The sequence below is a fragment of the Tripterygium wilfordii genome, chromosome 15, assembly GCF_013401445.1.
Source record: "Tripterygium wilfordii isolate XIE 37 chromosome 15, ASM1340144v1, whole genome shotgun sequence".
NCBI lineage: Eukaryota > Viridiplantae > Streptophyta > Magnoliopsida > Celastrales > Celastraceae > Tripterygium > Tripterygium wilfordii.
Genome location: NC_052246.1, coordinates 7279587 through 7294045, shown reverse-complemented (window position 1 = coordinate 7294045; position 14459 = coordinate 7279587). Strand labels below are relative to the sequence as shown.

General features: G+C 36.5%; 1 protein-coding gene across 1 annotated transcript; it reads right to left on the bottom strand.

The window, feature by feature from the left end:
- Nucleotides 1-6591: 6591 nt before the first annotated feature.
- On the bottom strand, nucleotides 6592-14450 carry LOC120015918 (ABC transporter G family member 25). The gene is made up of 3 exons (XM_038868425.1): nucleotides 14277-14450; nucleotides 13347-14184; nucleotides 6592-7855 (listed from the first exon to the last, which is right to left on the bottom strand). The coding sequence occupies exons 1-3, from the start codon at nucleotides 14388-14390 to the stop codon at nucleotides 6846-6848; spliced, it is 1962 nt and encodes a 653-aa protein (XP_038724353.1). The 5' UTR covers nucleotides 14391-14450; the 3' UTR covers nucleotides 6592-6845.
- Between the last annotated feature and the right edge of the window lie 9 nt (nucleotides 14451-14459).

Genomic DNA, 14459 nt, shown 5'->3' with positions numbered 1-14459 from the left:
TTTATTCAATGCATCTTGATAGACATACATCCTATTGAATATTTGTGGATCATCCAATGTGCGTCTATCCAGCAATATTGAGCAAGTGAAGCCTCTATTAGTGTGCAACAACTCTGCATAGTAGTTTCTCAGTTTTGCATATTGTTCAACATTATTACCCTCTATCATCTCCAAGGCTTTTCTCTTTGCTCTAAAAGCATGAGTCTTGGTTATATCCAATGCAAGATTGTCTTTCACATAAGTAACAAGCTCCCCACAACTGATAGTAGGTTCCGTCCTTATCTTATCTACCAGTTTCTCTCCAAGCCATTTAGAGTTGGCTTGCTTAATTAACATTGATCTACCACATCTATGCCTTTTAACATATGTTTTAATCTCGAAAGTTGTCTCACCTACAAGTTTAGAACACCAAACCATCCAAGGACAACTTGTTGTACACTTCACTTGGTATCTCTTCTTTTCATTTTTTACAAACTTCACACAATATCCACCTTCCGCTACATAGTCCTTTAGAACGCTTTTAAACTATTTAATATATGTAAACTCCATCCCTACCCTAATTGAAAGTTGAAAGTTTTCATGTCACAGTTGGGATTTAAACTTTGGATTTACTTTCTTACGAATCCTAGCTCCATCTTCATCACCAGCAGATGCTAAACTCTCTAACTCATCTTATTCATAGACCATTATGAATTCAGGATCATCTTCATCAGTGCCTAAACTCAAATTGTCATCTTCATCCTCCCCAAAATCCCCATTATTATCAATAACATCCTCTCCCTCTTCCCCATCCTCTACATTAACTTCAAGGTTTATTCGTCCTTGTTCTTGAACCTCAGAATTTCTTTTTTTTCCTCTAAACTACTCATGTATTCGTCAAGCATTTTCTAAAATTCTGAATCATCCACATATCAACACTATCACTTTTGTCTGAACAACAATCACACAGTTCTTTTCCTTTCGCAGATGACATTGCCAATACAAATCCTATCATATTATGCCAAGTCATTGAAAAATATGGTATAACAAATAAAAGGTTGGGGAAAAGGGAAATATGTGGGGATAACACACCAAACTCGGACCACAATCACATTCATAAACATAGACACAACCAAATAAGCAATAAAACACAAATACCAAAACAACAATAAACTACTAGACTTTTAGAAACACATTGAACTTCTTGTAGAAGGATCAAAGATTAAATTCCAGCAATGCTAAGCTCCATATAGCCGGTCCAAATTAATCATTGTACTTATGTCTTCAAGAAACACATTATGCACAATAAGGTATTTCTTGAAAAATCAGTTGTCCAGGTCTGAATCTTCAATATACAAACAGAATTTGCATCTTCATATACGCAAGAATATATAGCCAGAAGGTTTGTTCCAATCACCTCAATAATTTCCTTATTGGAAAGTTCATGAAGATAGGTTTTTCTTGGTTTTCTAGAGCTCCAAGCTCATTCTTGAAAACCGAAATTTAATTCACTTGAACCTAACGAATTCTGAGAGATATTAGACCACAATGATGATTAACCTATAAGGAATTAGGAGATAGAACTCGCCAATTGTATGTAAGCTCAAAGAGTTTCATAAAAGGCATTTTGGTTAATCATGTTAGAAAAAAAACTCATAAAATTCAAATTACTGCATGATAAATCATTTCATACATATTAGAATGCTCATATAAAATTTCCTAGCATTTAGAAATCATTTGATCACTCAATGAAGCAAAGGCTGAAGAAGAAGACGAAGAAGCTAAGGTAATATGACCAGAATTGCAACTCGTGCTCGTTAATGAATTGCAGTTGCAAGAGTGATAGAGCCAATAGTGGTAGCAGCACAAGTGATAGCAATGGGATATGCAGTCAAAAGTTTATGCCAGAAAGCATAGTAAAAAATCTCATGGTAAAAGTTTTTTCTTCTTGCTTTTGGAGGATTGTGGAAATGAAAATGTTAATCCAAACACAAAACATTCTGATAGTCAATGTTTGCTCAACAGCAAAGATGGTAACACCCATAGCGACGCTTCTAAAATAATAGGGGACAAGGTTGATATAAATTCCTTGCATACTAATTGTTGGGGAAGACTGGATGGTTCTCCAAGGATGCATTATGTAGATTCATCAGTGATTTCTCATACTGAAATTGCTATGAGAGAAACATCTAAAGCAAATGATGGTGGGATATTTAAGTATCTTAAGGGTCCTTTGGTTGGAGATGAGAAGGACCATAACACAATCTTTTAGCTGCTCTAAGTTGTTATGAAGAAGCTAAAAAGCCACTGAGTGCTCTTTCCTTCTTGTTCAGCAGAAATACAATTTGTCAACAAAAAGAGAGGTTGGGTATGCAATGAACTTGGTTGAATTAGACTTGAAAGGAAGGATTTGATGAAATCTCAAGTTGCATTTAAAGATGCTATAAACTCATTCAAAGAGGTTTTTGACCATACCAACATCATATTGATTAACTATAATTTGGACCACGGCAGACGAGCATTGGCTAAATAAATGGTAGCAAAGCTTGGGCATCTGAGAACACATTCAATTTTTCATAAGGATTACAAACAGGCTCTGGAGACTACAAAACTAGAGTATTACAAATCACTCCAATTCTATGGTGCAGCAAAGTCTAAAATTAATGATTTTGTCAATGAGTTGTATTTAATGATGAACATTATATGCACCAAAAAATAACTAAGTACACCCCAATCTTTTTACACCCTAGTTAAAAAAAAATAACATTATGTAGTGCACCCCTTTTCATTTTTTTTTAAAAAAAATACATCTGCACCCCTCTTCTTCCTCCTCTGCCTAGGGTTTCTTCTCCTTGCCATCAAATCTCAAAGCAGCAGCAACACCAAAATTAGAATTTCAACAACAAAGCCCAGAAAATTTTGCAATAATAAGAACGCAATTCAACACGAATCAATACTCCCAGAAATGGCAGCAATAATTTAGTTCCTCCACCTTCATCACTGGCAAAGCCACTTTGATTTCCTCAACTAAAGCCTTTGCGTTAACATGCTGCTCCGCGTAAAAAGGCCAAGCCACACTGACTCACGAACCCATCCACTTACTAACTCAACTTGTCGTTCCCATACCTTCACTACTAAACCCGTTTCTTTTGTCCTCTCCAGGAACCCTTCCGGCAAAATTGAGTCAAAAACTTGGCTCAGTTGGTGGAGGATTAATTAAATTAATTCATGCTTGCTTTTGAAGATGCTATCATGCTTAGTTCAGAGAGGTTTAGCGAGGTCAGAGTCTTGGAGATAGAGAGGAGGGAGAGATGAATGGATGGTTTTGGATTTTCTATGGGTTTATGATTAATGATGATGAATAGAGCAAGAGAATGGGGTGTTTGAAGATTGAGTATTTTGACAAGATTTTGGAGTGCACTTAGTAAAATGTGAGGTGCATATAGCGCTCATCGTATTTAATAGCTTGAGTAATGAAGTATATGTTAGACAAAATGTCCCACATTGCTTGGTTCAAGCCAAGTGATATGGTTTATAAGTTGGAAACCAACCTTCACCACTTAAGGGCTCTTTTAGGGACAAAACCCACTTGCCCCAATGGCCCAATGTGGGACAATACCTCGAGTGTTTGTTGGGCCAACTTTTCTCTTCTATCCATTCTAGTTCTTTCCATTCCATCTCAACAATTATGTCAAAGTTGAAAGGGGGTTCATATCAATTGGTATCGGAGCCTACAATTCCCTTCATGTACATCCCAATCCTCCACACACACCATGGATAAAGGGCTTCTTCTACCCATTCTAGTTCTTTCCATTCCATCTCAACAACTATGTCAAAGTTGAAAGGGGTTCATATCAATTGGTATCGGAGCCTACAATTCCCTTCATGTGCGTCCCAATCCTTCACACACGCCATGGATAATCAAGGGCTAAATCATATTTTTATATCCCTGAAGTTTGATCAATTTCTCGTTTATGTCCTCAAAGTTTAAAATTTATCATTTCTATCCTTAATGTTTCAAAATACTACCTAATTCTATCTGGACACGCCTTTTCCAACTGTACCTTCAACGGAAAATGCCTACATGGAAATCGGATGACCAATTTTAACAGTGGCATTACACGTAGAACTTAAGAAATATGCAAAAAAAATCATATAAAAAGAAAAAAAAAAGCCACGTTGGAAAAACCCCCCATATTAAAGCCCAAAATCCCAATTAATTCTTCCAGCTCTTAGTCTTAATCAATTCGATTCTTAGAACATCACTATGGAAGAACTCAACGGAAACTTCAATGGAGATCCTCAAAAAACTTGCCTTTCACACTTCCAGTCAATCGAAGATTATGGCTCCTTGAGCTGGAACGCGCCAGCATTTAGAGTAGAGGGCTCCCAAAGAAGCCGTAGTTTTGGTGTATATTTTCGGTGACTGTTGTCGATGCTCTTCCTCCATTTTTATCCTTCAATGAACAAAACTTTTGCTGAATAATTTCAACAATCGTTATAAGACAACAGAAATTAAAAGAGAACCATCAGATCTGTAAACACATGGCCCCTACAAAGGTTTATAGCTGTGGAACCGTTGATGATTTGTGAAAGAAGAAGGAATTGGAAGGATCGATATTGGTTGTAGAAGGAAATCTGAAAACCAGAGGAGGAGGAGTAATTGATATGGATGATGGGATTTGGCCTCAAGCTCTCTTCTCCAGTAAAATCCATAGATCCACTTATCCAAAGCACGGCCCACAACCCATAGATCAACTTCTCCAAACCATTGTCTCACTTCTCCATCAAAATTGGCTATAGTAACAATCATTGCATGTATACCCACGAAAACCCCAAACTCAAACCCATCCATAACTCATAGATCCACCACTACCACCACAACCATAACCCATACATCCACCATCACCACCACATCTTTTGAAGTTCGTGAACCAGTTCGATTCTCCAAGGATAAGCGATTCAAAGTTCGAACTCAAACATAGAATCAATCGACCTTGTTAAGCTAGAACCACTTTGAAATATTTTCTGAATTTTTATTTTTTATTTTACATGTGTAAAATAAAATTATTTCAAGAAATTATTTTTTAAAATTAAATGCCATGTCATTTGCCATGTGTAAGCCACATTGTTATTCAATAGCCAACTACACAAATTCCGGCGCTCACTCATCGGAAAAGAGATATCGGATAGAATTGGGTGACTTTTTGAAACATTAAGAATATAAACAATGAATTTTAAATTTTAAGGATATAAACGAAAAATCCATGAAACTTCAAGGACATAAAATATGATTTAGCCGATAATCAAGTATCATTTATTGATAAAAATCTTGAAAATTGAGTTTTAATTCTGGAAGAAAAAGTTACAAAGATCACTGCTATTCTCGCCAATTTACAAATCTTTGTTCATGCTGAATTTGCTAAACTACCAGTTTGATTGATTCATGAATCGATGCTAAGCTATTTGTCATTCTTGCTAATGGAAAGTATGAAATGAATCATTGCCAGGATCTAGGTTCTGTTGAAGAGGATGATGAACGTTTTAAGCAAAAGTTCAATTGTCCTGTGCGACGATTTGAAGGACATGAAACACGCTGTCCAAATCAACAAACTCACTGGCAAAAAGTCGAATTCCCTTGCTTTGTTGAAGTGAAAGATGCAGGCAGATTCAGTCACATGGAGTTTGTCAAATTTCGCATCCGACACTATGTTGGTGGTTGCTGTTCGCGACTATCCAAAGAAATTGATTAATGAAAAGACCCCAAATTTTAAGTTCTATCAACCATGAGATTGGTTTGATGCTTTCATGGATGAACAATTTCGTCCAGACAGAATAGCTGCTATTAAGAAAGTGGCTGATATGCGGCAAGAATTCAAGAGGTTGCAAGTTCAAATTGAGTTGCTTACAAGTACACATAAGGTGTTTGATGAATTACCTCAACCAGGTATAGAACCTTGTACAATAGACATTTTAGACTATATGCTACATGAGGGGGAAAATGGATTTTTACCTCTCATTTTTTATCCTCGTGGTCGTAAGTTGCTCAAGGATAAGTACTGGAAGATTGTTGTTGCAAATCTCAAGCGTTCCCTGAAATTGTTCATTCCTACAATGGGATCCGGCTATCCAAATTCAACGAAATTGTATTTTAGGTGTTTGATATTGGGATTCTTGGTTGTGGCCACTTGTAGCTCTGAATCCTTGAGGACAAGGATTCTTTCAAGGAGAGGGTAGTTGATAGAAACCCAAATGTGTTATTTTATTTCTGTTAAAGGTTTTGTTAGGTGGCAAATGCGCCGTTAGCTTAAGTCGGTGGTTGCATTTGATATATAGGTCGTAAGTACTGTTATGTTAGTGAATTTATGATTGATAATGAAATTGAAGACCTATGTCTCTCTCGTGTTTTCTCAGTAGGAACTTTGTGTTTGCGTCATGAGGCACATACACCTCCAATAAAAGGAGAGGAAAATGTGGGAAACCCTAATGCTTTCATACAGATGTTGGCTTAGCCTTTTACACAGGCCCACACGGGCCAAGTTGGGTTTCACTCTGATCGCCACCCTCTAAGCGATGTGATCATTGCAGTCTGAAAATCAAATGACATTGAACTGAAAAAGTGCTCATGCTTGCTTTGTTATTCACAATTTTTCTCAATTGAACTGTTTCTTCTTCAACATTTCAGTTACAAAGAAGCGTGACTCCAATATCCCTCTTTACGAATTGAACCTTCTGCCTTTACGAACAATAAGAAACAAATACATTGATCTTTCGCCATCTCTTGATTACTCAAAAAATAACAGTTAACAAAGACGTCCAATCTGAGAAAAAGATCCCCTAAACCAAACACTAGTTCAATTTCAAACTTAAATTCTCCTCAAAGCAAGGTAAGCCAGTAACCTATATCCCACAAACATAAACATCAAGGCACCAGCATTGAGCAGGGGACTAATTTGGCCTCCAACATCTTGTTCAATAAACTTGCAACTAGCAGTAAAGCTTCCCCGGTCTGAGCAACCTAATGTCGATGAAATTCTCTCCCCATCCCCGTATTGAGCATAGATAAGAAGCCTGTAACTGTAAAATGTTGAAGAAACATACTTGATCCAAGCCAAGCAAGACGGGACCTTGTGAACATAAAATCCTCCAGTCAGAACAAATGCTAGCATTGTGACAGTAACTATGGTCGAAGCCTGTTTAGCATCCATAATTACTGCACCTAAAGCAAGTCCAAGTCCTTGAGAGACAAGCACATAACCAAGCAGAACTGACAGAGTCAGAAGAAAAGCATTCAATTCGGGTTTCAAACCAGTCATCCAATAAGCCGCGGTGAGAAATATAGTGGGCAGAATCAGCTCCATTGGCAAGTCTCCGATTATTCGAGCCATGAAATATGAAGATAGTGTGTACATACTGGAAGCCCTTTCTTTCATGAAGATTGCGCGTTCTTGTGGGAATACAAATGCGGAATTAGAGGATGGAAAAACACCCCAAAAGATTGAAAGAAAGAAGAGGAGGCCTAATCGGTCCTGAATATCCCGGAAATCCGAATGCCACCACATTAGACCTGCTAGTATTGCGGCAGTGATTACCTGGAATACTCTGAGAATGTTGAATGACTCGTGTTTACGTTCTTTCAGGCTTCTCTGGAAGAGAATAGAGAACTGGTTGAACCAAATGGAAATGCTGATTCTGTCACTACTGTTGTTTCTATGTTGTTTGCTCCCAATGAAATCTATATTTCTTGTGGCATCAGTGGCTGACTCCATCAAACACTCAGTTTTAATCTTTGGTGCCAGCATTGTATTGTAAGAATCAATCAGGGATTGCTTTACGTTCGATTTGTCTCTTTGACTTGAACCAAGTTGGCAAATACCTGCACAAAGGTTGAGGTATAATTGGTTTTCTCAGTCCAGTTCCTCATTAGACAACATTAAAGAAAGATAAATTTTGGTGAAATTCAACAGAGGAAACCTTGTAATGGAACTATTGACAACAAATGGAGTATAACTGATTATAATGGTTTCATTGGAAATTATACATATGGAGTCAGTAACTTGCTTCAAAATCGTTTTCTGCTTTATCAGCTACTAAAAACGGCCTAAAATATCACATTACTCGATGAATAGGACCCTTAGTTTATGATTGGCAGAGTGGTTCGAGAGGGTTAGGAAAGGTAAGTGTCCAAACCTTGTTTTGCAAAACATACACTGATACCTCAATGCTATTCCTCGTCCTAAACGAGGTTTAAAAACTCAAAACCCTCAGTTCTCCAAGCTTTCCCAATCCTCACCTCCCAACTATCCCCAACACGTATGGTCCCGGGGCCCGGGCCAACGACTCTTTCAAGATTTTATTAATTGTGGCCTATAGCAAAGAATAAAGACATGCATGATTTGAGCATATAAAATTAATTAATTAATAATAATTAAATACGATAAAGCTTGTGGACAATGCATCATTGTGTTTGTCATATATATTCATATCTATGAGTGCAAAAAAGGTCAGGTTGAGAAGTTTTGCTTTATTTTATTTTTTTTCTAGCAAAAGCAAGGGCTCTTACAGATAAACAAGATCTATATCTTAATAGGGCATCACATGAAGCTAATCTTAAGAAATGATAAACATATAGTCTGTTGGACCGAAAACAACCTCAAACAATTAACTAATTAAGTAATAGAGAGAGAGAGAGAGAGAGAGAGAGAGTGAGAGAGCAGTTTTAATAGTGTAAAAGACTTTAGTGGCAGGTACATGACAAGTAATGATAATAATAGTAACCATTATTTAGCTGACCAGTGTTGGTGGGAAGGGGTGGGACTCCACTAATCAGTGTTGGTGCTCCTACTAAAGCTTTTTCTTGGACCACCACACCTCTACTCATCAAAGTTTTCAATTTTAAGTTCAACAAAGTATTACTACTTCTTCAATTCATGATATATATAATTCATAAAGCCAACCCAAAGTTTAAAACTTTCCCTATATCTCTCATCTGTCAGTAGAAGAATAGGAAAAGAAACCACTTTGAAGACTATTCTTGCAAAAGCAAAATCCCCAACAGCAACTATGTGATATGTTCACTCTCTCCAAAATATATATCAATTAAGTAAATCATGACTATCCCTTCCAACTTAAATGTTTTGTTGAGAATGATTCATCTTCAACCAACTCGACTACGATGCATTGCATTGACAAACAAAACAAACAAAACCATACCTTGAAAGACTAATTATAGAAAGTTCTTTACATATCAAATCATCTCCCTGCTAATTGTGGTGTCGGTTGATTAACATAATTAATTTCAAAGTAGGGTGCATATGTACACACAACATGACATAATATGTTCTTGATTTTTTGTGTCATAAAAAAATTGAGAATAATAGTAAAGAAATTGGTGCTAATGGAATTATTTAATAAAAATATTGGCAATAATAGTAAAGAAATGATACTAGTGGAAGCACAATGTCAATAATTTGGTCACATATGGTGGATGGCTCTAAATTAGAGAGACAAAAGATGGTTTCTCATGCAATCAATGATGTCATTAGATTTGTGCACATCCATCCAATCGAAATCATCATCATGGTTTATAAGAATATATTAAAATTAAATCATATTATAATTAATTAAAGGAGATAATTCCCTTCTTCGAATTCTCTGTTATATATAAGTAGTTGGACTCGGACAGTGATCTGGCTCAAACACTACCCCATCAGAAAATTTATGTTCAAACTTTTTATGTATGGTAAAGACATTCTATTATTATTTTATTTGTAAGTAATGCTACAATGGTTATGTAGGGAATCACTGTAACATTTATGTAAAATAGGTAGTAATATGATGAAACTATGCTTTTGACTAGTCCTCTCTATTTAATTTCTAAAAATAGTAAAACAACCATATTCAATTAATATGATGTGAGTGCTTTGACACATAGTTAGATTAGATAGTAAGCACTATTATTAATTTATTTATATAACCTAGATATGTGTCTTACAAGATGGACATGAATACAAAAACTTTTTATTTTATATGGGTACTCCAACTTTTGGTAAAGAGTGTCAATTTCCAACTCAGACGCTGAATATTCACAACGTTCAAGTTGAGAGCATAAAGTTGAAAATTAATCGAGTATGCACAAAAGTACAGATGTCTTATTGTTCAGACAGATTCTTTATATCGACTTTTTATTGTACATGAGCAATTTGATCATTCGAAAAAACGTTCGAGTACGCATACTAAAATAATTCTTCATTTCCAATTCTCAAGTTAGTACTTTGAATATAAGGTGATCCAATTTAATCTGATCAACTCTTTTTTTATTACCCCTATTTTATATGCATATCTAAGTTGCATCCACCACAAAATGTAATTCGCCAAACCTTTACAGTAAAAAGTAGTCAACCCATACTCTACCAATTCATCCTAATTTGGTAATTCCCATCATGACGCAGGATGGGACAATAATATCATCCACCATTAACCACGATATCATTAAACAGGCGCGTTTAAGTTCAAGTACACACCACGCGCCCCTTCCGTCGGTACGTTTAGGGATGGCAAAAAAAACCGATCCGAGCACTATCCGCAGGGTATCCGATCCATTTAAAACCCGAAAATCGATCCTATAGGTTTTGGAAACGGTTTTGGTTTTGATTTTCAAACCCGTCATGGTTTAGGGTCGGGTTTGGTTTTTGATGCCGGGTTTAGGGTACCCGAACCGTTTAATAAAAAGATTCATTATAGTAATAATATTATAAATCATCTATAAAGGTATACTACTAGGATACTAAATTATAACATGATAAAGCATATTAAAACATATATATTTATAGAAACATACTAATAAAACTATAAATTATACTAATTTGAATTATAAAATCATAATTAATATAAATCATACTCCATATTAATTTATATTAACATAATCATCAAAGAAAAAAATAAAAATATTAAAAGTTAAATGGTAAACGGGTACCCGATGGTAAACGGTTATGGAACGGTTCCGGGTTTGGAAATTTAAATGGTTTTTTAAATGGTTTTGGAACGGTTTTGGTATAGAGTATCTTAAATGGAAACGGTTTTGGTATTTCCTAATTGGAAGGGTACCCGACCCGTTGCCATCCCTAGGTACGTTCGTCCTCTTAGACGGAGACGCATCTATCAAATATGAGGACTAGGCGGTTCCAGGCTGATTAATCACGCCCGCGTGAAAATAGGCTTTTTCCAACAGAAAAAAATGATGACTCTATGTTTGGTTAGTCGTGAGAACGGGAATGAGAATGAAAACAGAAATAGAAACATGAATGAGAATATGAATGAAAATGAGAATATGAATGGAAATGAGAATTTCAATGATTTCAATGTTTGATTGGTAAAAGAATTAAGATAGAAATATTATATTCCTTATTTGCAAAAAGACTATACCATCCCTTGTTCTGTACTAATATTTGATACTTTGATTTCTATAATACATACACAAAATAACATAAAACAAAATATTACCATAAAATTAAAAATAAATATAAATACTCAATAAACACTATATTATTTTTTTTAAAAAAAACAGAAACAAAAATCTATATTGGTTTTATCGTCTCTATAGAAAATAATATAAAATAAATATCTCACAAATCTTATCTTCTCCAAAACCTTATCTTCTCTAAAAAAAAAACATAATTCTCTTCCTCTTCCTACATCAGCTTTTGAAGCACTCAAACATGGTGGCTGCCTCTTTCACTACCTTCTCTTCATCTTCCCCATTTCATTCCTTTAACCAAATTTTGCATGCCCATTCTCAAATTCCCCATCCCATTCTCTGTTTTAGTCAGATTTGAATTTGGGGTTTAGTGGTCTAAAATCTTCGTTGGAGTTTTGGACTGAAATCTCAGTTGGAGTTTTGCAATCTTAATGCAGTTGGAGAGAGGGAAGAGACGGGATGCTGAAGAGAGGGAAGAGACGAAATGCAAATGGAGAGAGGGGAGAGAAGAGGGATAAAATTGTAATTGAAAATGTAAACAAGTTCCATTTCCGCTGGAATATACAAGTCCTAAGGGGAGATAGGAGTTCTGGAGAGGATCGAAATTCAACGTTCCGTTTCGTCATTGTGTGTCATACAAAACGCAGGAATTTGCTAGGAATAGGAATTGAGGATTCCGATTTCGGCTGGAATGGTACAACCAAACATAGTGGACCAAGTCTTAAGCTGAAGCAAAAGAGGACACGTTGTGTTGAAACTTAAAACGGGGAGCATTATATGCCGCACTAAAACGTCTTCACGTAATCCTTTTTAACTCCAATTTTTATCCACTACCATACATAAATAATTCAACTTTCACTATTATTAAAACCATCAAATCCCCTTTATATATATATATTCCATGTTTGTTAATTGAATTCTAGTGTCATAAAAGTTGTGCGAGAAATGGAACATAATATATTAATTAATGTCATGAGAGAGGTGCATAAAATAATGAATATTATTGTATCATGAGTGTCAAAGTGGGTGGGCGGAATGGCCCATAGTTTATTAATTTATACATAGATGTACTGGAAAAGATGATCATAATAGTTAATATATGTAGGATAGAAAAAATAATATATATATAGGATAGCTAGCATGTTAGGCATGGAGAAGTAGCTAGTATGTCTTACACAGTAGTAGGGATCCGGAGTGTGGTGCCATGCCACCTTAACTAATTAACTCCTTAGGACCACCCATCACAATCCATCTATATTTACATAACCCTTTCTAGTCCAAAGTCATATGTGATACCATATCCTATTCAATAGATGTCCTTTCACGAACATCGGATAAAATATCTCCCATTGAATAGACACTAAATCACTAATACGATAATAAACTGCCTACACAATCCGACCCAAACCTGGATATAGCTAGGAGGAGAATTGGGGTAGCACTTGCCACCATCCTTAATTGTTTCTTAACGAAATAGTTCGGGACAAAACTCAGAGGATGACAATATAAAGATATCTTCAACTTTTTTTATTCCAAAAATTCTAAGTCTAAAATGTCCACTAGACAACTAAGACAGTTTTAAATATGGACCGCTAACCCAATTTGCTCTACACTAATGACAGGTAAGATCGGGTCAAAGCATGTGAGCATGAGAGTTGAATTTACAACCACTCGCATTTGCAAAATGTTAACGTAATCAAGTTGATCATTCTAACCAAAACTTATTTGTTAGATCTCTAATTAAACTTGCTAGCAACATAAACTAATCCTAATACGCACACAATTGAGTGATTATAATAGTTTCGTGTTTATGCAACTAAGACCAAACATCATCCTCAGTGTAACAAAGTGACAATAAGCGGAAAAAAAAGAAAAGAAAGCAGAGACGTACCATTAGCGAGATCGAGGAGAAAGTCCGCAGGATTCATGGGGAAACAAGGAGAGAAACCAACAGATTCGAAGTAATTCATGGCTTCACTTCCCTTCCCAATGTACAAGCACCGTCCCTCACTCAACACCAACACCGAATCAAACATCTGGTACACTCTACTCGACGGTTGATGCATCGACGTCACTATCGTCTTCCCTTTCTGAGCCAGTGAACCCAGCGTCAACACCAGCCTGTACGCGGCAGTCGAATCCAATCCCGATGTGGGCTCGTCGAGGATTAACAGACTCGGATTTATTAGCATTTCGTGAGCGATATTCACTCTCTTTCTTTCACCTCCTGAAACGCCACGTAGGAAGGTGTTTCCGATTATTGTATTCTCGCATTTACCTAATCCCAGCTCCGCTATAACTGATTCGGCTACCAGAACCTTCTCTTTCTTCGACAGTGTTTTTGGTAACCGAAGGAGCGAACAGAAAATCAAGGTTTCGCGAACGGTCAAGTGAGGGTAGAGAACGTCGTCCTGAGCTACAAATCCGGTGCGTTTCATGATTGGTCTAGTCATTTTCCGGTTATTCGCGAGGATTTTTCCGGTGACTCCGTGACCAGTGAGTCTGCCGGAAATTGCGTTTAGCAGCGTTGATTTTCCACTTCCGGACGGACCAAGAACGGCCAGGATTTCGCCTGGGGATGCCATGCCGGTTATCCCGTTAAGGATCGTCCGTTCTTGGATCGCGGTCGTTGATCTTTGATCGGACGATGATTTGCCAACTACATGACTTAAATTGAAATTCCATTTGCTTTTGTTCTCAATCTTTGTTCGGTAACACACGTCCATGAACTGCATGAAATTCGTGGTCAAACAAAGTCAACAGGTTGTTTGACTCAAGTAAAACTAAGTGAAATTGATAATAAACGGTGTCGTTTGAGTACCTTGAGTGTAATCGGATAACAAGAGGACATGAAAGAAGGAAGGTCACGAGAATCGCGAGGAGAGTCTTTGGATCGATCTGGGCCGTCCATTGCTACAACATCAGAGCTTGACATTTTAGTGAGAAAAAAAGAGAGGAGGGAGAGCAGAGAACGATGAGGGAAAGAGGACTTGGGGGGTATTTA

Bases quoted from the DNA above. Each gene is read 5' to 3' on its own strand.
- LOC120015918 (XM_038868425.1), bottom strand. From the start codon at position 14,390: ATGTCAAGCTCTGATGTTGTAGCAATGGACGGCCCAGATCGATCCAAA. The intron at 14,185-14,276 runs GTACTCAAACGA...AATTTCATGCAG, and splicing joins GTTATCCGATTACACTCAAG to TTCATGGACGTGTGTTACCG. The intron at 7,856-13,346 runs GTACGTCTCTGC...ACCTTTGTGCAG, and splicing joins TCTCCTCGATCTCGCTAATG to GTATTTGCCAACTTGGTTCA.